The sequence below is a fragment of the Dama dama genome, chromosome 14 (genome assembly GCF_033118175.1).
Source record: "Dama dama isolate Ldn47 chromosome 14, ASM3311817v1, whole genome shotgun sequence".
NCBI classification, from domain to species: domain Eukaryota; kingdom Metazoa; phylum Chordata; class Mammalia; order Artiodactyla; family Cervidae; genus Dama; species Dama dama.
In genome coordinates this window covers 44,430,933-44,456,865 of record NC_083694.1, presented here as the reverse complement: position 1 = coordinate 44,456,865, position 25,933 = coordinate 44,430,933, and the positions used below count along the sequence as shown (strand labels likewise).

At 44.5% G+C, this 25,933-nt stretch overlaps 1 protein-coding gene across 1 annotated transcript in view; it reads right to left on the bottom strand.

Moving 5' to 3' along the window:
* Positions 1-25,933, bottom strand: part of NPHP4 (nephrocystin 4) — a 137,023-nt gene that overhangs the window by 65,409 nt on the left and 45,681 nt on the right. The window contains exons 11-12 of the mRNA XM_061160531.1: positions 15,702-15,884; positions 3,172-3,310 (exon numbers count right to left, since the gene is read on the bottom strand). Of these exons, the coding sequence (XP_061016514.1) occupies positions 3,172-3,310; positions 15,702-15,884 (322 nt within the window). The remainder of the gene's footprint in view (positions 1-3,171; positions 3,311-15,701; positions 15,885-25,933) is intronic.

Genomic DNA, 25,933 nt, shown 5'->3' with positions numbered 1-25,933 from the left:
ACAGAGCCCACAGGCTATGCCGACAGCTGGTCAGGCTGGAGAAGCCAACAGGGTCATCCTGTCCTGGCTGAGTTAATTCGATTAGAAGGCCTTAACACAAGCTGTCTGTTTACAGTGTCATAACTACACAGAAGTGTCATAACTACACATGAAAATTCCTTTCCAGAAAAAGTACTTATTATTTTTCCATTAACGATAGCTGTAGAAGTTTCTTCTCTAAGAAAATGATCTCTTCAGGTATTTCTAAGGACCACAGTAAACTATATTTATTATTTTGAACTGCGTTTATTACATTTCACTACTGCCCTTTTGGGCTTCCCAAGTGGCTAGTGGTAAAGAACCTGCCTACCAACAAAGGAGATGTAACAGACGAGTTCGATCCTTGGGTCAGGAAAATCCCCTGGAGGAGGGCATAGAAACTCACTCCAGTATTATTGCCTGGAAAATCCCATGGACACAGGAACCTGGCAGACTACAGTCCATAGGGTCACAAAAACCTGGACACAACTGAAGTGACTTAGTATGCACAGCACGCATTATCCTTTTGAATAGCTTAATTAAAAACCAGAATAATCATGTTTATATCAAATTAGAAAATACACATATTTTATAATTTCAGATACTATCTTTCTTTCATACTAACATTTCTTAAAGGTTGGCCTTTGTTTTATTTTTAAAATGTAATTGTGAATATGTCAAAGAAAGGAAGATACTAGAGTTAAAAAAGGGAACGGGTTTGACCTTTTGGTATTTTTTAACTATGTATTCTATACTTTCAATGCATTTAACTTTATCCAATAAAATTGTAAATTCATTCTAAACTAACTCTGATGGAAAACACATGCCTGCCACCCACCATTCCAGGGGATTCTGGCAGATATTCTGGCAGATATTTCTCAAGTACAAGCAATGCTGCACATTTCAGTACCAATTATGTGTGTGTGTGTGTGTGTGTTAGTTGCTCAGTCGTGTCTGACTCTTTGCAACTCCATGGACTGTAGCCTGCCAGGCTCCTCTGTCCATGGGATTCTCCAGGCAAGAATACTAGAGTGGGTTGCCATGCCCTTCTCCAGGGGATCTTCCTAACCCAAGGATCAAATCCAGGTATCTGGCATTGCAGGCAGATTCTTTACCACTGAGTCACTTGGGAAGCCCATCACTTACATAAGATGTGATTATACCTGAGAACATTCTGATAAGCACAAAAAACTGGAAAGAATAAAACAATTAAAAACAACAAATGCACTGCCTTTTTGGGGAAAAAGGAAAATGCTTAATAATACAGTTTTTCCTGAAGCAATAAACGATCAAGTTTTGGTATCTGAATATTTTTAAACGTCTCAGAAAATCCTGGAGGACCATGAAGATGAAGGCCAACACATCCAGGACAGAGAAACAAGTGTGCTGCTGCTACCAACTGTGAGATTAAATTCAATGAGACCAGTTTCCAAAAACCAGAATCTCAACTGATAAAAAAAAAAGTCATTCCCAAACAACAGACTCACTGGCTCCTTTGTACCAGCAGCCAGGACCTGCTGCCCAAGAGACACTGGCCAGCCTTCCCTGGACACCCAGCAGCATCCATCAGAGGAAAGCCATCCAGACGGAGGATAGATGGACACTCAGCTCCCCTCTAGGGCTTCCACATTTGCCCTACCTTTCTGACTTTCTAAGAGCCTAACTGCCCATGATTGAGAATGTTCCTTCAGTCAGTGAGATCCTTAGAAGCCAAGAGCCAAGAGCTCAGTGCTCTTTCAACCCTCCTGCTAACCTCCCTCTCTTCTCACCACTGGTGGGACTCCCCATCAGGACGCTGGCTTCCTGTCCTTGGGGATAAACTAAGAGGCCCTGAACACAAGGTACCAGCCTCAGCAGAAGGAGCTGGTACAGCCAACATGAAGCTGACAGCTGCAGTCACACACATGGGGACGGGGACATTGCCACCCATCATCATCCATCATCGACAGCCCTCCATCCCTTTTTTAAGGCCACACCCTGAAGTCGTGGCCTCCCCACTCCCAAGACTGCACACCAAGGAAATAAAAAGCAGTTTTTAAAAACAACAAACACAAGGCTACATTATCAGTGCAACATAAAGCTGGCAGAAAAGCTATGACAAACCTAGTGAAAAGTGAAAGTGTTAGTTGCTCAGTCATGTCCAACTCTTTGTGATCCCGTGGACTATAGCCCGCCGGCTCCTCTGTCCATGGAATTCTCCAGGCAAGAATACTGGAGTGGGTAGCCTTTCCCTTCTCTAGGGGGATCTTCCCAACCCAGGGATTGAATCCAGGTCTCCAGCATTGCAGGCAGATTCTTTATCATCTGAGCCATCAGAGAAGCCTAGACATCATATTAAAAAGCAGACATCACTTTGCCGACAAAGGTCCATCTAGTCAAAGCTATGGTTTTTCCAGTAGTCATATACAGATGTGACAGCTGGAGCACAAAGAAGGCTAAGTACCAAAGAATTGATGTTTTCAAACTGTGGTACTGTAGAAGACCCCTGAGAGTCCCTTGGACTGCAAGGAGATCAAACCAGTCAATCCTAAAGGAAATCAACCCTGAATATTCACTGGAAGGACTGATGCTGAAGTTGAAGCTCCAGTCCTTTGGCCACCCGATGTAAAGAGCTGACTCACTGGAAAAGACCTTGATCCTGGGAAAGATTGAAGGCAGGAGGAGAAGGAGGTGGCAGAGGATGAGATGGTTAGATAGCATCACAACTCAATGGACATGAATTTGAGCAAACTCTGGAAGATAGTGAAGGACAGAGGAGTCTGGCGTGCTATAGTCCATGGAGTTGCATACAGTCTTATCGATTGATATGACTTAGCAACTGAACAACAACCATAAAGTTGGCAGTCCGTGGCTGTCAGCCAGCCTTTGACTCTTGAGCCCTGTGTCTGCAAGACACCCATGAGAGATGCCCCTTTAAGTGTCACCAACAGACCTTTCAAAGCCTTCAGTCAGGGAGCTAACTCATGGCTAAAGCACAAAGTGTTGGGCCAGGCTTTATCACTGTCCAATTCTATACCTCTGTAGTCAGCAAAAACTCAATCAACTGATTCCAGTTAAAGCAATTTACAGCAAGTATCTGATAAATGCCATTTACCTGGGCACACAAGGAGCTGTGCTGTGAGCTTGAAGACTCAGCTCTCAGCACACACTTACTTGAAGGGGACACGGGTGGCTTCCTAAAAGACCGCCGCTCTGCCCTGGGGCCGCTTGCATTCCCTGTGGGTATGTCCGGGTGTTCTTCAGGGTTCAGCGAGTACTGGAACTGGACCGTCCCTGACTCCACCTGCTTCACCTAGGATGCACCACAACAGGAGAAGTGATGGCCATGCTCCCTCCAACAGCACTGTGTGGTCAGAATAATTCAACCAGGAACATCCGCCCAGTCCCAAAACAATCAGTGTGGATTACCCTCAGCCAAGCAGAAACCAACACCACTGCTCCAGTTTGAATGCATTGTTACTTAACCTATGTTATGCTGACTCTTCTTATTTTGAGTTTAAGCACATGTAACCACCACCAGCACCAGGTACAGAGCAGCCCCACCACCTAAAACGCTCGCCCATCCTGTGCATACCCACACCCAACAATCACTGAACTGCTCTCCACCCCTGTCTTCGGTCCTATAAACGGGGTCTCATGCTACAGAACCCTTGAGACTGGCTTTTTTCACTCCCTGGTAGGCGGATGAGACTCATCTGAGCAGTACCGTGCAAGCACAGCCGTTCTTTTTCATTACCAAACAGTTTTCTATTGTACCATGTGCCTCAGCATACTTATCCATTCACCCACTTAGAACATATGGGCTGTTTCCAGCTTGAGTGGTTATAAATAGAGCTGCTGGGAACACTGGTGTACATATTTCTGCATGGACTTAAGTTTTCATTTCTCCATGTTTCATTTCTCTAAGAGTAAGATTGCTGGGTCATATGGTGCATGTATACTACATTTTACAGGAAACTGCTAAACTGTGACTTACTTCTGAACTCTGTATTCCATTCCATCAGTCTATGTGCCAATGCTTTTACCAACAGCACTTTATCTTGATTACCATAGCTTTAATGAAAGTGTTGAAATTGTGTAGCATGAATCTTCCAACTACACTGTTCTTTTCAAAATTGTTTTGACCCTTCTAATTCCTTTGAGAATCAGGGGTTTTCCTGGTGGTCGAGCGGTTAAGAATCCACCTGCCAATGTAGAGGACATGGGTTCGATCATCCCTAGTCCAGGAAGATCCCACATGCCAACGGGCAGCTAAGTCCATGCACCACAATTGCTGAGCCCGCACCCTGAAACTAGAAAGTAGCCCCTCCTCACCACAACTAGAGAAGGCCCTTGTGCAGCAACAAAGACCCAGTGCAGCCAAAAATTAATTACAGTTTAGAATCAGTTTGTCTCTATTTATTAAAAAATTATGTAAGGGTTTTGATTGAAATTGTATTAGATCTATAGATCAACTTGGAGAGAATTTGTATCTTTATCATGTGAGTCTTTCGATCCATAAAGAAGACCCTCCATTTATTTAGGTGATCACCTAAGAGTAATCAATGAGAAAAATGACATGCAGCAAAAGGAATGTTTTATCATTTTCGGCACACAAATCCTGTACATATTTTGTTAGATTTATTTCATTGAGGTGGGGGTGCTTTGGAAATAATACTGCTTTTTAGATTTTGCTTCCCAACTGTATATATTTTGTTAGTATAAAGAAATGTCATTGATTTTCCATCACCTCCTGCTGTATACTACAATCTCCCTAAATTTACTGTTTATTCTGGGAGTTTTTTTATAAATCCTTCGAGATTTCCTACACAGAAAATCATACTGTTTGCACATAAGAAGAGTTTTGTTCCTTTCTTTCCAGTCTCTATGGGTTGTTTTTTTATTCTGTTTTATTCCTCTATTGTACCAGCTAGAACTTCCCATGCAATGTCAAGTAAGATGCTGAACACTGTGAGTGGGCATTCTTCACTTGTTCCTGACCTAAGTAAGAGCGAAAGCATTCAATTTTTCACCATTAAGCATGATGCTAGCTAAAGAATTTTTGTAGATACTATTGATCAAGCTGAGGAAGTTCGTCTTTATTCCTGTTTGCTCAGTTTTTGTCATAAATGGATGCTGAATTTTGTCAAAAGCTTTGCCTGCATCAGTTGTTATTATTCATATGGTTATCCTTCTTTAGGCTATTAGAGTGAATTACATTTTCCAAAAGAAAATAGCCTTGCATCCCTGGGATAACCCCCCACTTGGTCATGGTGTACTACTCTTCTATACTGTTGGATGGACTTCCCTGGTGGCTCAGACGGTAAAGCATCTGCCTACAATGTGGGAGACCTGGGTTCAATCCCTGGGTCGAGAAGATCTCCTGGAGAAGGAAATGGCAACCCACTCCAGTATTCTTGCCTGGAAAATCCCATGGACGGAGGAGCCTGATAGGCTACAGTCCGTGGGGTCGCGAAGAGTCGGACATGACTGAGCGACTTCACTCACTTATACTGTTGGGATTCAATTCACTAATATTTTGTTGAGCATTTTGCATCTGAGTTCATGAGGAAAATGCATCTGTGATCTTCTTTTCTTATATTGTCTTTTTCTGGTTTTGATATCAGGATAATGAAGGCCTTGTTACATAAATTTGGAATTGTTCCCACCTATCCTATTTTCAAGAAGCGAATCTATACAATTGGTGTTGTTTTTCCTTTAAATGTTTAGTACAATTTATAGTGAATGAAAGTGAAAGCCACTGAGTAGTATCCAACTCTTTGCGACCCCATGGACTATGGCCTGCCAGGCTCCTCTGTCTACGGAATTCTCTAAGCAAGAATACTGGAGTGGGTTGCAGTTCCCTTTTCCAGATTTTCACAACCCAGTGATTGAACCCAGGTCTCCCAACGTTTCAGGTAGATTCTTTACCATCTGAGCCACCAGGGAAGCCCTCTATATTACATATTATAGTGAACAGGCCAGGATATTTCTTTATCAAAAAAAATTTAATGATGAATTCATTGTCTATAAAGTTATAGGACTACTCAAGTTATGCACTTCATCTTGGGTTAGTTTTGATGGTTTGCTGTTTAAAACAAACTGGTCCATTTCATCTAAATTTTCAAATTTATAGTATTTCCCCTAACATCTTTCTCATACCTGTGTGGTCTGTAGTGGTTATCCTTTCTTCCATTCCTATTATTAGTCATTTGTGTTCTCTCTTTACTTTTTCAGTCTTGTTACAGGCTTGTCAAAGAACCAGTTTTTTATTTCACTGGCTTTCTCTAGTTTTTCCTCTATTGTTTTTCTGTTTTCAGTTATATTGGTTTCTGCACTTATATTTATTATTGATTTTTCTTTTACTTGCCTTAGGTTTATTTTCTGCTTCTTTTTCTACTTTCTAAAAGTGGATGATTAGATTATTGATTTGAAACCTTTTTCTGTTCTATATAAGCACTTAATGCTATAAATTCCCTGTAAATATACTTGAGCTGCAACCTACAAATTTTGATATGTCATATTTTCACTTTTGTTCAGTTCAAAGTATCTTTTATATTTTCTTAAGGTTTCCTCTCTGACTTATGGATTATTTAGAAATGCATTAATTTCCAAGTGTTTATAGTTTTTTAATGCTATCTTTTTTATTGGCTTCTAGTTTAATTCCATTGTGACCACAGAAAATACCTTGTGTAATTTAAATTCTTTTAAAATTACTAAAATTTGTTTTCTGATCCAGGCTATGGTGTTTCTTGGTAAATGTTCCATGTGCACTTGAAGAGAATATGAAGAGAATATATCCTGACATTGCTGGGTGGACAGTTCTATGAAGGTCATTTAGATCCAGATGCTTCATAATATTGTTCAGTTCTATATACTGGTGATTTTCTATCAGTGTGCTTATAGTTTAATCTAAGAGGAGTGCTGAAATGTCCAAATGCAACTGTGAATTTGTCTATTTCTTCTTTCCATTCTATTAGCTCTTTGCATTTTGAACCTCTGTGTTAGATACATACACTTTTAGGTTTATATGTCTTTGTGGTGAATTGACTCTTTTATCACAGGTGACATCCCCCTTAATTCCTGGAAATTTCCTTTGCTCTGAAGTCTACTTTGCCTGGTATTAATATAGCTACTCAAGTTTTCTTTTGATTCGTGTTTGCACACAATGTTTTGCCATCCTTTTGCTTTTGAAGTGAGTTCTTGACAAACAGCACATAGTTGGACCTTGAGATTTTCATGTCACCTGAAAATTTCTGACTTGAATTTGGTGCATGCAGACTATTTACACTTCATGTAATTATTGGTGGGTCTGGGTTCAGGACCGTCATTTTATTATGATTTGTTCCTTCTGTTTCTCATTCCTGTTTCCCTTTCCTGCCTTATTTTGAATTATTCCATTTTATCTATCTATTGGGTTTCTTACTATCTCTTGGTAGTTTATTTTTAGTGACTGCTCTAGGGTTTACAATGTAAATAATTTTTTCACAATCTACCCAAAAATCTACATTTTATTACTTCAAGTGGAATGTAGAAATTTTATCACCCTACAGGTCTCTTTATATTCCCCTTTATTTTATAGCTATCTTACCTATTATACCTACATACCTTAAAAACCCCAACAGACACAGTTATGATTTTTGCTTCCGTGATCAAACCCATTTTAAAGAACTCAAAAGAAGGAGAATAGTGTATTCTATTCATCATTTTTGTTGCTCTTTCTTCATTCCTGATGTACCAAGTTTCCATCTGGTATAATTTTTCTTCTGTCTAAAGAAATTCCTTTAAGCAATTCTCTTAGAGCATCTCTACCTGCCAATGAATTCTCTCAGTTTTAGTTCATCTGAGGATGTCTTTATTTAACCTTCATTCCTGTAGGACAGTTGCTGGAATAGAATTCTGAGTTCTGGGGTCTTTCTGTTAGTACTTTTAACATGTTGTTCCATTTCCTTCTGCCTCCATGGTTCCTGCAAGGAACCCACAATATTCAAACTATTGTTTCTCTATAAGTAATGCATCATTTTTCTACTGTCTTCAAGACTTTGTCTTTTTCAGCAGCTTGATTGTGATGTGTCCGAGTGTGGATTTCTTTGCATTTATCTCTGGATTTTGGACCTCTTCGATCTGCAGGCTTAAGTCTTTTGCTGAATTTGAGGACTTTTCAGCCATCATTTCTTCAGACATTTTTTTCTGTACTGTACTCTTTCTCTCCTACTGGGACTCTGATGACATGGGTGTTAGCCTTTGTGGTCCTTCCCCACAGGTCCCTGAGGCTTCGTCCACTCTCCTCCAATCAACATTCTGTGGCTCAAGTTGAATAAATTCCACTGATTCATCTTCAAATTCATTGATCCTTCGGTCATATCCACTCTGCTATTGAGTCCACCTAGTGAGTACTTTATTTTTGCAATTTTATTTTTCAGTTCTAAAATTTCCATTTGCTTCTTCTTTATCTACCTCTTTGCTGAGACTTTCTATCTTTCCCTTTGTTTCAAAAGTGTTCACTCTTATTTATTGGATTATTTTTATAATGCCTGTTTTAAAGGCTTTGTCTGATAATTCCAACATTTGTGTCATCTCAGTACCACTGCCTGTTGAATGTCTTTCCCCTGCAAGGTGAGGTTTTCTTGGTCCTTTGTATGTCAATTAAGTATACACTGTGTCATGGACATTCTGAATATCACTTTATAAGATTCTCTTTTAAATATCACATTATAAGAATCTCTTTTAAAAGTTTATGGAGAATGTTGATATTTTTGTTGGGTCACAAATCAACCCAATTGGGTTCAAGCCCCAGTTTCCAAGCAACCTCTTGTGGTCTCAATATCAGTCACATTCTCAAAACCTGGGCAGGGCTCTACAGTCCTCTCCTAGCCATGACGCATGCAGGGGAAACTCCATCCACAGTCCAGTTCTCAAAGTCTGCCATACGTTGTTAGGGTCAGATTCAGGCACATGAAGCTGGGAGTTAACTTAGCATTTCTTAAACAACTTTACAGGGGACTTTCCAAGATCCTCCCTCTCCAGATCCCCCTTGTCGTTGTTTTTGTTGTTCAGTCACTAAGTCATGTTCAGCTCTTTGCAACCCGATGGACTGCAGCACACCAGGCTTCCCCATCTCACTATCTCCCAGAGTCTGCTCAAATTCATGTCCAGTGAGTTGGTGATGCTATCTAACCATCTCATCCTCTGCCACTCCCTTCTCCTTTCGCCCTCAATCTTTCCCAGCATCAGGGTCTTCTCCAGTGAGTTGGCTCTTCACATCAGGTGGCCAAAGTATTAGAGCTTCAGTTTCAGCATCAGTCCTTCCAATGAATATTCAAGTTGATTTCCTTTAGGATTGACTGGTTTAATCTCTTTGCAGTCCAAGGGACCCCAGATCCCACTAGTTCTTTTCAATTCTCAAGGGTTCCCCTTCCAATCCTCTGGTAAGACCCCACTGGGCTGCAAGCCTCTGGCAACGGTACCTGAATGCAAGGCCAAGCAGAGCAAGGAAGTGGGGAGAGGGCAGAGTGTGGTTGCTGTTTAAGTGCAAGAGTGTATAAAAGAGCTTATGTTCTCATCTATCATTATTATAAGTCAGTGTACAATTTATTTGAGCATTCTTTGGGATTGCCTCTCTTTGAGACTGGAATGAAAACTAACCTTTTCCAGTCCTGTGGCCACTGTTGAGTTTTCCAAATTTGCTGGCATATTGAGTGCAGCACTTTCACACCATCATCTTTCAGGATTTGAAATAGCTCAACTGGAATTCCATCACCTCCACTAGCTTTGTTCATAGTGATGCTTTCTAAGGCCCACTTGACTTCACATTCCAGGATGTCTGGCTCTAGGCAAGTGATCACACCATCGTGATTATCTGGGTTGTGAAGATATTTTCTGTACAGTTCTTCTGTGTATTGTTGCCACCTCTTCTTAATATCTTCTGCTTCTGTTAGGTCCATACCATTTCTCTCCTTTATCGAACCCATCTTTGCGTGAAATGTTCCCTTGGTATCTCTAATTTTCTTGAAGAGATCTCTAGTCTTTCCCATTCTGTTGTTTTCCTCTATTTCTTTGCCTTGATTGCTGAGGAAGGCTTTCTTATCTCTCCTTGCTATTCTTTGGAACTCTGCATTCAAATGGGAATATCTTTCCTTTTCTCCTTTGCTTTTCGCTTCTCTTATTTTCACAGCTATTTGTAAGGCCTTCTCAGACAGCCATTTTGCCTTTTTGCATTTCTTTTCCATGGGGATGGTCTTGATCCCCATCACCTGTACAATGTCACGAACCTCCGTCCATAGTTCATCAGGCACTCTAGTGCCTATCAGATCTAGTCCCTTAAATCTATTTCTCACTTTCACTGTATAGTCACAAGGGATTTGATTTAGGTCATACCTGAATGGTCTAGTGGTTTTTCCTACTTTCTTCAATTTAAGTCTGAATTTGGCAATAAGGAGTTCATGATCTGAGCCACAGTCAGCTCCCGGTCTTGTTTTTGCTGACTGTATAGAGCTTCTCCATCTTTGACTGCAAAGAATATAATCAATCTGATTTCGGTGTCAACCATCTGGTGATGTCCATGTGTAGAGTCTTCTCTTGTGTTGTTGGAAGAGGGTGTTTGCTATGACCAGTGCATTCTCTTTGCAAAACCCTACTAGCCTTTGCCCTGCTTCATTCTGTACTCCAAGGCCAAATTTGCCTGTTACTCCAGGTGTTTCTTGACTTCCTACTTTTGCATTCCAGTCCCCTATAATGAAAAGGACATCTTTTTTGGATGTTAGTTCTAAAAGGTCTTGTAGGTCTTCATAGAACCATTCAACTTCAGCTTCTTCAGTGTTACTGGTTGGGACATAGGCTTGGATTACCATGATATTGAACGGTTTGCCTTGGAAGCTAACAGAGATCATTCTGTCACTTTTGAGATTGCATCCAAGTACTGCATTTCGGACTCTTTTATGACCATGATGGCTACTCCATTTCTTCTAAGGGATTCCTGCCCACAGTAGTAGACATAATGGTCATCTGAGTTATTCACCCATTCCAGCCCATTTTAGTTCGCTGATTCCTAGAATGTCGACATTCTACACATCGCACAATTACATTCATCTCACACACTAATAAAGTAATGCTCAAAATTCTCCAAGCCAGGCTTCAGCAATACGTGAACCATGAACTTCCAGATGTTCAAGTTGGTTTTAGAAAAGGCAGAGGAACCAGAGATCAAATTGTCAACATCCGTTGGATCATTGAAAAAGCAAGAGAGATCCAGAAAAACATCTATTTCTGCTTTATAGACGATGCCAAAGCCTTTGACTGTGTGGATCACAATAAACTGTGGAAAATTCTGAAAGAGATGGGAACACCAGACCACCTGACCTGCCTCTTGAGAAATCTGTATGCAGGTCAGGAAGCAACAGTTAGAACTGGACATGGAACAACAGACTGGTTCCAAATAGGAAAAGGAGTATGTCAAGGCAGTATATTGTCACCCTGCTTATTTAACTTATATGCAGAGTACATCATGAGAAATGCTGGGCTGGAAGAAGCACAAGCTGGAATCAAGATTGCTGGGAGAAATATCAATAACCTCAGATATGCAGATGACCCCACCCTTATGGCAGAAAGTGAAGAGGAACTAAAAAGCCTCTTGATGAAAGTGAAGAGGAGAGTGAAAAAGCTGGCTTAAAGCTCAACATTCAGAAAACTAAGATCATGGCATCTGGTCCCATCACTTCATGGGAAATAGATGGGGAAACAGTCGAAACAGTGTCAGACTTTATTTTTGGGGGCTCCAAAATCACTGCAGATGGTGACTGCAGCCGTGAAATTAAAAGACGCTTACTCCTTAGAAGGAAAGTTATGACCAACCTAGATAGTATATTAAAAAGCAGAGACATTACTTTGCCAACAAAGGTCCATCTAGTCAAGGCTATGGTTTTTCCAGTGGTCATGTATGGATGTGAGGGTTGGACTGTGAAGAAAGCTGAGCACCGAAAAATTGACGCTTTTGAACTGTGGTGTTGGAGAAGACTCTTGAGAGTCCCTTGGACTGCAAGGAGATCCAACCAGTCCATCCTAAAGGAGATCAGTCCTGGGTGTTCATTGGAAGAACTGATGCTGAAGCTGAAACTCCAATCCTTTGGCCACTTCATGCAAAGAGTTGACTCATTGGAAAAGACCCTGATGCTGGGAGGGATTGGGAGCAGGAGGAGAAGGGGATGACAGAGGATGAGGTGGCTGGATGGCATCACCGACTCGATGGACATAAGTTTGAGTAAACTCTAGGAGTTGGTGATGGACAGGGAGGCCTGGCGTGCTGTGATTCATGGGGTCGCAAAGAGTCGGACGTGACTGAGCGACTGAACTGAACTGAACTGATACAATTTCTAAAATTGTTAAACTAAGAAGTAGCAGTAGACACATATTATTTAGAAAACAAGGTAAATACCATATGTCACAGCTAAGAGTTGAAACTGGCTACCTCTGGAGATATTAACTTTTTTAAAGACAATTATTTGTTTGAGGGAAGACTACAGGAGCTGTTTAAGAAGGAAAACATAAGACAAGTGCTTGGGCCTGGTGCACTGGGAAGACCCAGAGGAATCGGGTGGAGAGGGAGGTGGGAGGGGGGATCGGGATGGGGAATACGTATAACTCTATGGCTGATTCATATCAATGTATGACAAAACCCACTGAAATGTTGTGAAGTAATTAGCCTCCAACTAATAAAAAAAAAGAAGGAAAACATAAACATAATACACTACTTACCTTCACAGTAAATAACACTGAAATAATCTTAATAACATAAACCCCAAAATTTACTTAGCAAAAAAATTATGGGATGTTTATAATATGTATCTTTTTTCTTTTGATTAATATCTGTCAGTCCTGGAACTATAAGTTCCATGGGATTAGAGAGTTTTCCTAGAGTAGATACAGGTGCTCGGTAAAAATTCACTGAGTGAATGAATAAGATAAAGAATTAACTGGTGTCCAGGCAGAGACCAGGCTTAACTAGGAGTCCACCCTTATGATGTGGTAATGCACTACTACATGAGATGAGAAACAGGAAGATGCAAAACAGTGCCTTTAGAAAGCAGGAGAATGAACAGAGTTTGTGATCAGTGGCAGTTTATTATTTTAGTTAATAATATCTGTTTACAGTAGTGGTCCTCAACCGGGGGCAATTCTGCCACAGAAGAACACATTCAGCCATGTCTATGAACATCTGGGCTCTGATAACTGGGGTGGGGTGCACTACTGCCTCTAGTGGGTGGAGGCCAGCAATGCAGTTCAACATCCTCCAGGGCAGTGCTTGGGACAGACCCACAGCAAAGAACAGTCTGGCCCCAAATGCTAACAGTGCTGAGTGGAGAAACCCTGATTAGAAGTGATATTCCTCATGGAAGATGATGGAATTTGATACATTTGTGACCTTGAGATGGTCCAACCTTCACAACACTTATGTTCCAATATAGTTTACACACTTAAAAAGCAAAGGAAATGTAGTGGACATGAGAAGGCAAAAATTAAACAGAATAAGGATTTATTTACATAGGTACATACACAGCAAGACAGAATGAGAATATGGCAGTAGCTTCAGGATTTCTAATGGCAAGTTTATAACAAGGGCTGAAACCAGACCATGTGGGAATGCAGCAAAATGTAGTCCTGTAATGAGGGACATTCCTTATAATAAGAGAAGCTGCACGATCAGCTGCTCGCTGATTCAGGTCCCCAAGGCATAATCCACATCATAAATAATAGCACTGAATATGATGCTTGTCACTGGAGTCAGCACACGAACGACATACTGAAATAACAGGTATGGTCCTTTACCCAAGAAAAATGAGCCAATTGAGTCCTAGAAGGCTCCCATTTGATCTGCTGAGACAGGACAGGCGTATCTCAGTAATGTCAGCAGAAGAATAAAACACACACCCAGGCAGAAACCCTGCCACAACCCATTAGTGTCAGAAGGACCCAGACGTCAGCCAGAGCAGGGATGTCACACAGCATCTGTGTCCCGGGGTCCCTGCTCCCCACCCTGTAGGACTGCCAACAGGCCAGGGGAGCATGGGGTGAGACCCACACACAAACATGCTTCCACCAGCCCTGCCCCACTTTTGTTTGCTTTCTACAGTGGGCATCAGAGAAAGCTTCATTTCAAAATGGATTTATATAAGTTCTGCTGTGGTCCCTCCTCTCTGGACACAGCTAGAGAGAGTCGAGGTCGAGTGAGGATAAGTGATGAGCCACAAAGACCAGCCAGGGGGATGCCAACTGCCCAGCTCCCACTCCAGCCCTGTGCACACAAGCTGCAGCCCCCAGTGTACACACATTTCAAGAGGGCTTTTTTATGGGGAACCCTCCTCTACGGCTGGTGGGAATGAAAGCTGATGGAGCCACTGTGGAAAACAGTACAGAGGTGCCTCAGAAAGCTAAAAATAGAATTATTACATGATCCAGCAATTCCACTCCTGGGCAAACATATGGAAAAAACTGTAATTCAAAAAGATACATGTATCCCTATGTTCATAGCAGCACTATTCACAATAGCCAGGACATAGAAACAACCTAAATGTCCAACCACAGAAGTATGGATAAAGACGACGTGGTACATATACACAGTGGAATACTACTCAGCCTTGAAAAAGAACGAAATAACGCCATTTGCTACAACATGGATGCAACTAGAGATTATCATACTAAGTGAAGTAAGACAGAAAGAGTAAGGCAAATACCATACGATATCACTTATATGTGAAATCTAAAATATGACACAAATGAACTTATCTACGAAACAGAATCACAAACAGAGAACAGACTTGTGATTGGTGGGGGAGGAAAGGATTGGGGGTTTAGGGTTAGCAGATGCAAACTGATACATATAAAATGGATAAACAACAAGGTCCTACTGAATAGCACAGGGAACTATATTCAATATTCTGTGATAAACCATAGTGGAAAAGAATGTGCAAAAGAATGTAGATATATATGTAACCAAGTCACTTCACTGTATGGCAGTAATTAACACAACACTGTAATTAAACTGTATTTCAATAAAAAATAATGTTTTTAAAAAAGAGGGCATTTTAAAAAGCACAGAAGTGCATCTAGTGGCTCTCTATGTAAAAATAAGAGGCACAGGCCACCTTGAGAAATGGATACATAAGCAGGGACATAATAAGACCCCAGATAACACCACCTTCATGGAGGTCAAAACTGATTATAATTCAGCAGTCACACTTATATTTTTTTCTTTTTTTTTAAATTTTTTCCTTTATCCAGTCATCATTTTTTAGTCATTATTTTTTTTAATTTGTTTTTAATCAAAGGATAACTGCTTTACAATACTGTGTTGGTTTCTGCCATACATCAACATGAATCAGCTATAGGTATACCTACATCCCCTCTCTCTTGAACCCCTCCTCCCACCTCCCATCCCATCCCACCCCTCCAGGTTGTCACAGAGCACCGGGTTTGAGCTTTCTGTATCCTACAGCAAATTCCCACTGGCTATCTATTTTACACATGGTAATGTGTGTTTCTGATTATGACTCAGCAATCATACTTAGTTTTTAAGGGCAAATCTGTGACCTGAAAAAATACTGCTCATGAAACATTGACAAACGTTATTTGTCAGCTCTGGTGTTGAAAGTGCATGAACTTGCTAGAAGCATGTAGAAAGCAATCACACTTATGGGGTCTCTAACATTTACCTCTTCGGAGCTCATGCTGGCTGGGGGAACCTTATAGACCAGACAGTGCGAAGGGTTGGATTGGATGCCACCCTGGAGAGGTAACATCACCCGCCCGGAGACGGCTTCCAGCGAGGGGTTCCAGACAGCCCAGCGAACCATGTGCATACATGCCAGGCTGGACAAGGAGGTGAGGGAAGCTGCCTGGAACGGAAACAAAGCACATGGGTCAGAGGTTGTCGCCAAGCCCACGTGGGTGGGGGAATCAACAGTGCTTTCCCGGGACAATCTCATCACAGGGCAGCGGAGCAAGGCAGGGGGTCATCACGAAAGAAGGCCCACCACAGAGGAGGATGTGGCACCACGTCGGTGGCTCAGAGCGGGCAAGAAGCCAGCCTCTGATTCTGAGACCCGCCCCACCCCCACCCCAGTCTAACCAGGACCCTCCAGAAGACCAACACTGCCTTTATGATTTCTCCTCTTCCATAGGATCTTTATGCAGGTTTCCTTTTCTTCCTTTTTTTTTTTGGAATATAGTTTCTTTACAATGTCGAGTTAGTTTCTGCTATACAACAAAGTGAATCAGCTACATGTATACATACATCCCTTCCCCCTAGAGCCTCCCTCCCCTCTCCCCATCCCACACCTGAAGGTCATCACAGAACTCACACTGAGCTGAGTGTCCTGTGCTTTACAACAAGTTCGCACTAGCTGTGGATTTTACACATGGGAGTGTATATATGTCAATACTACTCTCCAAGTTTGTCCCACCCTCTCCTTCCCCCAAACTGTGTCCACATGTCCATTCTCTAGTCTGCATCTCTATTTCTGTTTTGCAAATAGGTTCATCTGTACCCTTTTTATAGATTCCACATATATGCATTAATATTCAATATTTGCTTTTCTTTCTGACTTACTGCACTCTGTATGACAGACTCTGGGTCCATCCATGTCTCTACAAATGACCTAATTTCATTCCTTTTACCGACTGAGTAATATTCCATTATATACATGTACCACATCTTCTGCAGGTTTTCAAACACTCTGCACTTTAACATCCACCCAGATCCATGAATAAAACACCAGGAGTGGCACTTTGTGTTAGTAATGAGACACTTCATAAAATCATGAAGAATATACATTCACACTCAGTTTAGGGTTTTAGCACACATTTTCTCCAGCAAAGTTTCAGCTCCTCATTGTATGTTCTATATACGTAGCTTATATGTAACTTATGTGTAACTAGGAAATTACCCAGGCCAAATGTTTCATGCTGCACCTTCTTTCACTGCCTCTACCACTGGCCAGATGAAAGGGAGAATGCTAGGACCCCCCTCCCCATAATTAGCCTCCTCCTTCAGACAAAGCCATTTTCACAAATATGGTTTCAAGGCTTGAGTCAGTGGTATTTTAAAGAAACCACCTTCATCCATTATTCAAAAGGAAGTAAGAATAAAATGGAACTCGGAGTGGGTCCTGGTCGGGTCCTGACATTCCTGCTCGGCTGGGCAATGAGACTCATGATCTACCCCCTTAAGGCAGCTCCAGAGACACTGGCTCATTCCCTGGCAGGAGACACACCGTCACCCCCAGGAAGGCCATTTCCCGACCAGAGGCCACCAGGCACACGACAACAGCAGGTGAGATGGGAGCCCGGGAACAGCGCTTTCCACCCCAAGAGCCCAGTGGCATCAACTGAAGTCAGACTGACAGCCCAGACTCAGGGCAGCAGCCACACCTACCTCCACCCCAGATTCCCAGCCTCCCTGGGGATGTGGGGGAGAAGCCACCTGAAGGCGGCAGATATGAAATGGAACACGGTCGTGAGAAGACTGAGGCCTGGGACCTGGGACCTGAGACCCTTGGCTGCAGTGCTTGCACCTGCACACACCTCTCCTCCAGCAACAAAATACAAAGAAACTATAAGGGACTAAAAAATAGCTTCATGCATGCATAGTTGGGGCAAATTATGAACAAGATACAAAAAGACCAAAAACCCAACTGCCACTTGCAAAAAGCCAAGAGCAAAAACAGAGCACTACTCACGCCCCTTGCACACACCACCACCAAGGGGTGAACAAACCACCTAAGCCACTCCAGCCCAACCCCTAGACCTGCTCGACCCTCACCCCATAGAAGGAACCAGCTCACCCGGTCCTTGGGGAACAAGCAAGAGAAGTTGTTGCTTGTTCTCACGCCCCTGCAACCAACCAGAATCCCAATAAAGCTTTGCCTGGATTTCCTGTCTGGCCTCTGATCAATTTCTATTGATCGGGAAAGGCCAAGAACCCTGATCAGTACCAAACTCAGCATCTTCCTTCCCGATGCTCTCCACACCCCGGGGCACTAGGAGAGCAAAGGACTGGATGGTTCCTCACCAACAGCCCTCCATCCCTCTTGACCACCAACCACATGAGCTAACCCAGCAGCGCTCCAAGTCAGGCCATGGTCACAGGGAAACAGACAACCTGCAAGGAGGCGGTCTCAGACTCTCAGAAGGAGTGGAAGCCAAGGCTTGTCTACAATGGTGCAGAGTAAGGTCCCCAAGGAAAGGCGATGCCAATGGGAATCCTTTGACCTGAGTTGTGTCTGGGACCACGGAGCCCAGGAAGGCTCCAGCAGAGTGCCCTGGGCTCCCCACAGACCCTGCTTGATTGGCTGGACACGAGTGAGCCGTGGATCACTGTCACAGCCAGGACTTGAGTGCACTCAGGTTGAAGGCAGGTCTCACATACACACACAAGGACTCTGGCTGGAATCCAACACAGATAAATTGATGGTCAACTGGGTGACACCTCAGCAGGGGGTGTGTGCACACAATATGGAACAGGAAGCTGGGACTTCCCTGGTGGTTCAGAGGTCAGAGCTCCACACTTCCACTGCCGGGGGGGTGTGGGTTTGATCCTTAGTGAGGGAACTAAGCAGGGGGGCAGAGAGAACAGGAAGTTCAAGTTTCATCCAAGTCGGTCTTTAAAGACTGCTCCAGATGATGGCCCATCACATCACATCCTTTGTATCCACGTGGGGAACATCCAGAATCAGTGTCTGGTTGTGAATTAACCTTTCTTTTCTGAGGTCCCCTCGTAAATGGACCTCAAACCACCCGTTTTAGCCTCTTCTGATCCTTTACTGGAGCCAAACCCATTTCAGACCACGGGTGAGGATACTGCCGTGTTCTGCACAGTCACAGGGCTGAGCAGGGGTTTGGGTCAATTCAATGAGCAAAAACCCACATCCTGGAAATACAAGCCAAGAACGAACCAAGTAAGAATCCTAAGCGTGAGTCTGTCTGCCACACCTCCAGTGTCAAATATGTACTTCTGGTGTCTGTCAGATATACAGAGGACACCTGCCCTTCCCATCCCTCAGCCGGGTGACAATAAAACAGCCCTGAGCAACCACAGTGTTATCAGTGAAAAGCTGCTAAAAAATATCCACTGCTTTTTAAAAAATAAATGATAGGGGCTTCCCTGGTGGTCTAGTGGCTAAGACGCCACGCTACCAATGCAGGGGGCCCAGGTTTGATCGCTGGTCAGGGAACTAGGTCCCACCTGACACAACTAAAGTCCTGCAGGCTGCAACGAAAATCGATAATCCCATGTACCGCAACTTAGACCTGGTGCAGCCAAATAAATAAAGGAGAAAAAGTTTAAAAGCCAAATTAAGGAATAGCATCACAATTATATTAAAAATAAAAATACTAAATGTATTCACAAAACTGGCCAGAAAAAAAAAAAACTGTGAGGACGCAGTGATACCTATACTACTTTACTATAAATAGCCACCTCCCCCAAATTCATAAGTTTACTACAGGATCAAAGTTAAAATAAAACACATGCCCCCAGTTTCATGCTATTTGTGCCAGTCCCTTCTGGCTTAACCTCTCAAAAGCAGCAACCGATCCCCAGCTTCCTAGTTTCACACTTTCTGTTGATTTTCTTGTCCTCAGACTATACAGTGTTTCTCTGTGTGAAGCAGATGTCAGATAAACAAATAGCCACTTCCCCCACTTTGTTTCAACATCTCTAACAAGAAGGGAAGGTCAGTGAGTTATGGCTCACTCCTTCAGTGGGACAACGGCTTGGTGACAATCCACTGGCCCTTTATTAGTCTGCACTCTCTCCCAACAGGCCAGGGCAATGCCTGAAAACAAGACCCTCCCTAAGCCCACACTCCCAACCCGCACCCCCAGCTCAAGGACAAGGCCAGGTGCAGCCAAGCAGGTGGGCAGAGCAAGAGTGGTATTTCATCCGTCAACATGACAAACCTCCTGTCTGTGAAATTTAGTGGGTGAGATCAGATCTGTTACTTTAAAGTGTCTTATCCTGCCAAAGTGGGTTTGATTTCATGCAAACTGTAAAAAAGAAAAAAACAAAAACACACACACATTGAATTGTTGCCATTCACATTTTCAATTACACTAGGAGACAACACACAAAAGGCCAAAGGAATACACTTGCATCACCAGTCAGGTTTGCCATGGAACAGAAGAGCATGCTGACATTCCCCAGGCAAGGGGCACACAGAACACAGACACCTGACCCCCGGAGATGCTGCAACCCAGGGTCCCCGGAATAGGCTGAATGGTGGCCCCCAAAAGGCATGTCCACTCCCCAACCCCTGGACTCTGTGACTGTGACCTTATTCAGAGAAAAGGTCCATGCAGAGGTAACTGAGTACCACGAGATGATGAGACCTAATGATCCAGGCAGGCCCTAAACCTAGTGACAGGTGTTAGTACAAGAGCAGGAGAGAGAGACCCGAGACAGAAAAACAGAGGGAGACGCACAGAGGGAAGGCCACGTGAAGACGGAGGCAGAGGCTGGAGCGATGTGGCCGAAGCCCAGGAACAAAACCTAGGAGAGGCAGGAAGGATGCTCCTTGGAGCCTTCGTAGGGAGCAAGCCCCTCCTGATGCCTCGATTTCAGCCAAGTGGAATCAATTCTGGATCCAGGGCTGGGAGACAATAGATGTCTGCTGTTTTAAGCCAAGGCGTTCAGGGCAGTCTGTTCAGGCCACCCCAGGAGACTGAGGGAGGGGCTCCCCTCGGCCGCTGTCCCCAGACCAGCTCAGAACTTCCCCCAAGGCAGGCAAACATTTCTGAATGTTTCACACAGTTGACTTTTGTCTAGATCTTCAGTGAGAACTTTTTCCTCCTGGAAGGGCCCCGTGTCACCTGCTGAGCCCCCTCCATGCCAACTCTAGGTACCACAGCCCAAAGCCCAGAAACACACTGCAGAGGTGATGGGGCACCCATGGGGTGGGGTTTCCCTGGCCTGAGGCCACCTCCAGAGACAGAATTGGAACCCCACACCCCAATGGAGGCAGCCACACCAGGGCCCCTGGTGAACACAAATGAGAAAAGCAAACTGTGATGTCAGAAGGTGTCCAAACATCCCCAACAGCAGGCCCATCACAGGATGGGAGGCAGGGGACAGGGAGCTGAGAGACAGAGAGAGATTTAGGAACCTTGGGACAGATAGAGGAGCCGGGCAGAAGGCAGCCCAGCCCAGGTGGGCACAGGCCCCTTCTGGGGTGTCCACCACATGCACTGGCCCACGTGACCCTCCACACAGCTCACAAATGCCAACCACGGAGGGTTTGCAGCCGCCCACGGAGAGTAGGCCCAGGCCTGACCTGGGCAGCACAGACCAAGATGCTTCCACCTGCATGGAAGCCAGGCTGGCCCACATTGGCAGCCAGCAGCTCTGGAGTCTCAGGGCTGGGCCATGGGCAACACCTAAGTATAAGGTGACTGTTTCCATGTCCTCTTTATAGCACCCTGGGTGCCTGACCACTGAGAACTTCACAAGGCCTGAGAGCCTGAAACCCATCCAAGGGGCAGAGTTAGGAAAGAAACATGCACTCAGGACCAGGGACTCTGTCCTCCTTCCTGCCAAGGAGCACAAGGCCCCCAGGACCACTAGCCAAAGAGAAGGCTCACTGACCACAGACCATCAGCCCGAAGTCATTCCTTCCAGAAATGGATTGATTATACGCCAAAACCTTTTCCAAACTTGACACACAGTGAACTCAGCAGCTGCTGCAGAATAATTTCCTCCTCACACATCCAGGCTGGAAAAGGAAACCTAAGGATGTGTAATTAAAGTCGTTTAATCTGCTCGTATACGACACAGTATACGCAGAGTCATTTAAAAGCCCAGTAATCACTTGGCAGGCAATATTTTCATTTCCTTCTACGGAGTACAGTAATTACTTTTAAACACACACATGTGCAATGAAAAACAATGGGGTATGGTTTTAAGGAAGTTCTACAACCTAGAATTACTCTGCATGCTGGCTAACGGGCTCATAACATTCTGGTCCTCTTTGGAAAAAAAGGTATCAACTCAACAAGGCTTGAAAGGAGCAACAGGGTAACCATCATGAGTGGGGCTGAGAGTGGTGAGGTAGACAGGTGGGCAGCCTCTTGCCCTTCAGAGTCTGCAGCCCAGAGACCAGCATGTGGCTACCCCAGGGCCTTTGCATCTGCTTCTCCAGAGAACTTGCCCCTTGCCTAGGTCTGCTTCCCTTCCCCGTATCTCCCACTGGGTCCTACAGAGCCAGTGACAATGGGGCTCAGGCTTAGCGACCTGGCACCCCTTCCCATGGGCATGGCCCCTCTACTCCATGGGGCTGTGACCTCAATGCAGGGAACCCCACAGCCTGAGATGTAGGTGTAGCAGCTACCCCTGGGAATGAAAGCCAGTCCTAGTTTTTCTATGAAGGGCTCCTAGGTGTCTCAGGAGAAGGCAGCTCACCTGCACTGGGGAAAGAATTGAAGCTGCCCACAGCCTAGAGCCCTCCACCCCTAGAAATTCTGAGCACAGCGAGAGGGGAGTGGACAACACAGATACACGCAGGACAAGCGGAGGGGCACACAGGGGAGAGGATCAAGGGGAGCAGCCCCAAGGTCAGCCAGGCAGAGGCCGTGCAGAACACACAACGCCTGAAAGACGAAGTGGGCCAGCTGGACTTAAAGCCAAAAGACAGCTTTACCACTGGGGCCAACTGGAAAAAGGACATGGGATCACTCTGCTTATTTCTTACAACAGCATGTGAATCTGTAATGACGTCAAAATAAAGTAGAATTTAAAAAACAGTGAGGGGGACTTCCCCCGTGGTCCAGTGATTAAGACTCTGCACTCCCAGCACAAAGAGGCCCAGGTTCCATCCCTGGTCAGAGAACTAGGTCCCATATGTCACAGCTAAAGATCTCACATGTCGCAACTAGGACTCGGCACAGCCAAATAAACGAATATTGAAAAAAATAAAAAACAGTGAGGTATATGACAAAAGCTATAGAAGGTGCTGGTTTTAAAAAAAAAAAAAAAAACAAAAAAAAAAACTGTTTAATGACTCTACACAAAAAGAAAACCCGTGGTGTTAAGTTAGAATACCTGGGAGAGAAAATTCCACTTAAAACAGCAGCACAAAAATTAAATATCTGTGAATAAACTTAGTAAGAGCTATTCAAGCTGTTTAAAATCTACACTGTAAACCCATCTGGGGGCTACCCAGGCCACACTAATGGTAAAGAATCTGCCTGCCAATGCAGGAGACACAGGTATGACCCCTGGGCTGGGAAGATCCCCTAGAGAAGGGAATGGCTACCCGCTCCAGTATTTGCGCCTGGGAAATCCTATGGACAGAGGAGCCTGGCAGGCTACAGTTCATGGGGTTGCAAAGAGTAAGACACACCTGAGCACAAACGATCCTATTTTAAAATCACCCCCAAATACACCAAAACAGAAGCGGACAAGCAGAGAGACTTCCCTTCTGCCCAGTTAGGACATCACAACTTCCACAACACGTCAATTCTCTCTAGTTAGTTAATAAATGTAATGCACTCCCAAAAACACCAGTAAACTCTCTCTACGGAGCCGGACCTGTTGATACTGAGGTTTCTTGGGAAAAGCAAATGCAGGCAGAGCCATAGGAGCCATGAAGGGAAGGGGCTGCAGATTGCTGCACCACCGAGTGACCCAGCAGCCGTGGGGCCCCCACCACCATGCTGCGCTCCCAGCACAGAACAGACAGAGCGGCCCCGGGCAGAACTGAGGTCTGGGTGGGGGGGGGGGGGGGGGTGTGTGTGCGCTCAGTCTCTCAGTTGTGCCCGACTCTTTGCGACCTCACGGACTGTAGCCCACCAGGCTCCTCTGTCCATGAGATTCTCCAGGCAAGAGTAATGGAGCGGGTAGCCATTTCCTAAACAGAGATCTCGTGTACGATTGAAAGAAGCTAAAATCACTGGGCACAAAGGACTTATAATAAGTAGCATCGGGACAACTGGAAGGACACTGTACAAAGATGAAATGAGATCTATTCCTCACACCACAAATGCGATCTAAACATAAACATGGTAACTGCACCCATACTAAGAGAAAACAAGGATGAATTCTTCTTCTACAGGAGTAGGGAAAGGCTTTTTCACTACAATTCAAAATCCAGATGCAAGAGAAGAAGAGACTGATACATTTAACTACATCAAAACATGTTTTAGCATTTACATGATGTCATGGACTGAATGTCTGTGGTCCCCACAAAATCATACTGATGCTGAAACTGGAGCTCCAGTACTTTGGCCACCTGATGCGAAGAGCCAAGAGCCGACTCACTGGAAAAGACCCTGAGGCTGGGAAAGATTGAAGGCAAGAGTAAAAAAGGAAGGCAGAAAGTGGGATGGTTGGATGGCATCACCAATTCAATGGACATGAATATGAGCAAACTCCGCAAGATAAGTGAAAGACAGAACAGCCTGGCATGCTGCTGCAATCCAGGGGGTCACAGAGTTGGACACAACTTAGCAACTGAACAACACTGCTTTTGTTGACACATGGAATGTCCACAGAGCTTTTTAAAATGAAAGAAAAGGTAAAAAGGGATTTGCAGGCTGAATGCCCCCGAAAACACGCTCCATAATGGACTGCGAGGAGGAGCAGGAGCAAGCCGGCAGCGACCCGCCCCCTCCAAGGCCAAGCCCTGACCTTGCAGGAGCCCCTGTGGCTGCATCCCCTCCTGGGACACGCCAGAGGGAATGAGAGCCAGGCCAGCAGCATCAGGGCTGTCTTCTCCGCTACATCTAAGTTTGGTCGTGACCGGAATGCCTGAGTCAGCGCTCACCGCCAGAATGCTAACCCCATACTCGCTGCTTCACGCAGCAAGTAATTTGTGCAGAAAATCATTTCAGACGCCAGAACATTTCCTCTCCAGATTACACTGAAGAAAGTACACTTGATGACAGTAAAATGGAATCCAATATTCCGTGTTAAGATAAACCTCCACATCAAAAAGAATTGATGAGCTATTACAAGCCACATTCCAAGAGCTCCACGAAGCAACAACGCGTGGCGGACCCACCTGCCAGCCGGTGAGCATTTCAATGAAGAGTTAAAAAATAATAATAATCAAGTGTTGGGTAAGTCATATCAGTTTCAGCACATGGACTTTATAATAGCAAGTGGATTATAATTAATGTTCTCGAGGCGACACAATCTACATGTAAATGAGTGGCGAGCGGCATGGAGCCCCCCACAGAGGCATCAGGCCTGCTGCTCCTCCAGGGGTTCCGTCTGCATCGACTCCAGCCCAAGCCCAAGACAGCAGGGGTACCCTGCACCTCTCCAGGGTGGGGAAGTCCCTGAAGCCCCTCCCTCCTGCTGTAGCCCCACCCTAAGCCAATTCTGCCCACCCCATGCAGACAAGCTTATCTGCACAGAGTTGCATGTTGGCTGAAACTTCTGGAAACAAAGAAAGAAAAGCAGAGCTGGAAACAACAGCTTTGTGAGAACAACGGAAATCACTCGTTCGGCTGCACTCAGAACACCCACCTCTGGGTCAGCTCACCTGACTACACGACGGGGAACAGACATCAGAGGGGACCAGGAACTAACATAGCAGCTGTGCTGATACCCCATTCTCCTTCCGAAGGCCTCCAGGATCACCCTCTGTCTGTCCCCTGTTTTTCCATCAGCTGCACAGTGATGCAAGCAGACTGACCACCACAGAAGGCATCTTGTGGCCTTTATTTATTCTTAATTTGCTTGTTAAATGATCTTTTCTTTTTCAGTAGAGCTACCATATGTTTCCCTGGTGGCTCAGATGGTAAAGAATCTGCCTGCAATGCAGAAGAGCCGAGTTCAATCCCTGGGTCAGGGAGATACCCTGGAGAAGGGAACAGCTACCCACTCCACTATTCTTGCCTGGAGAATCCCACCAGAGGGGCCTGGTGGGCTGCAGTCCATGGGGTCGCA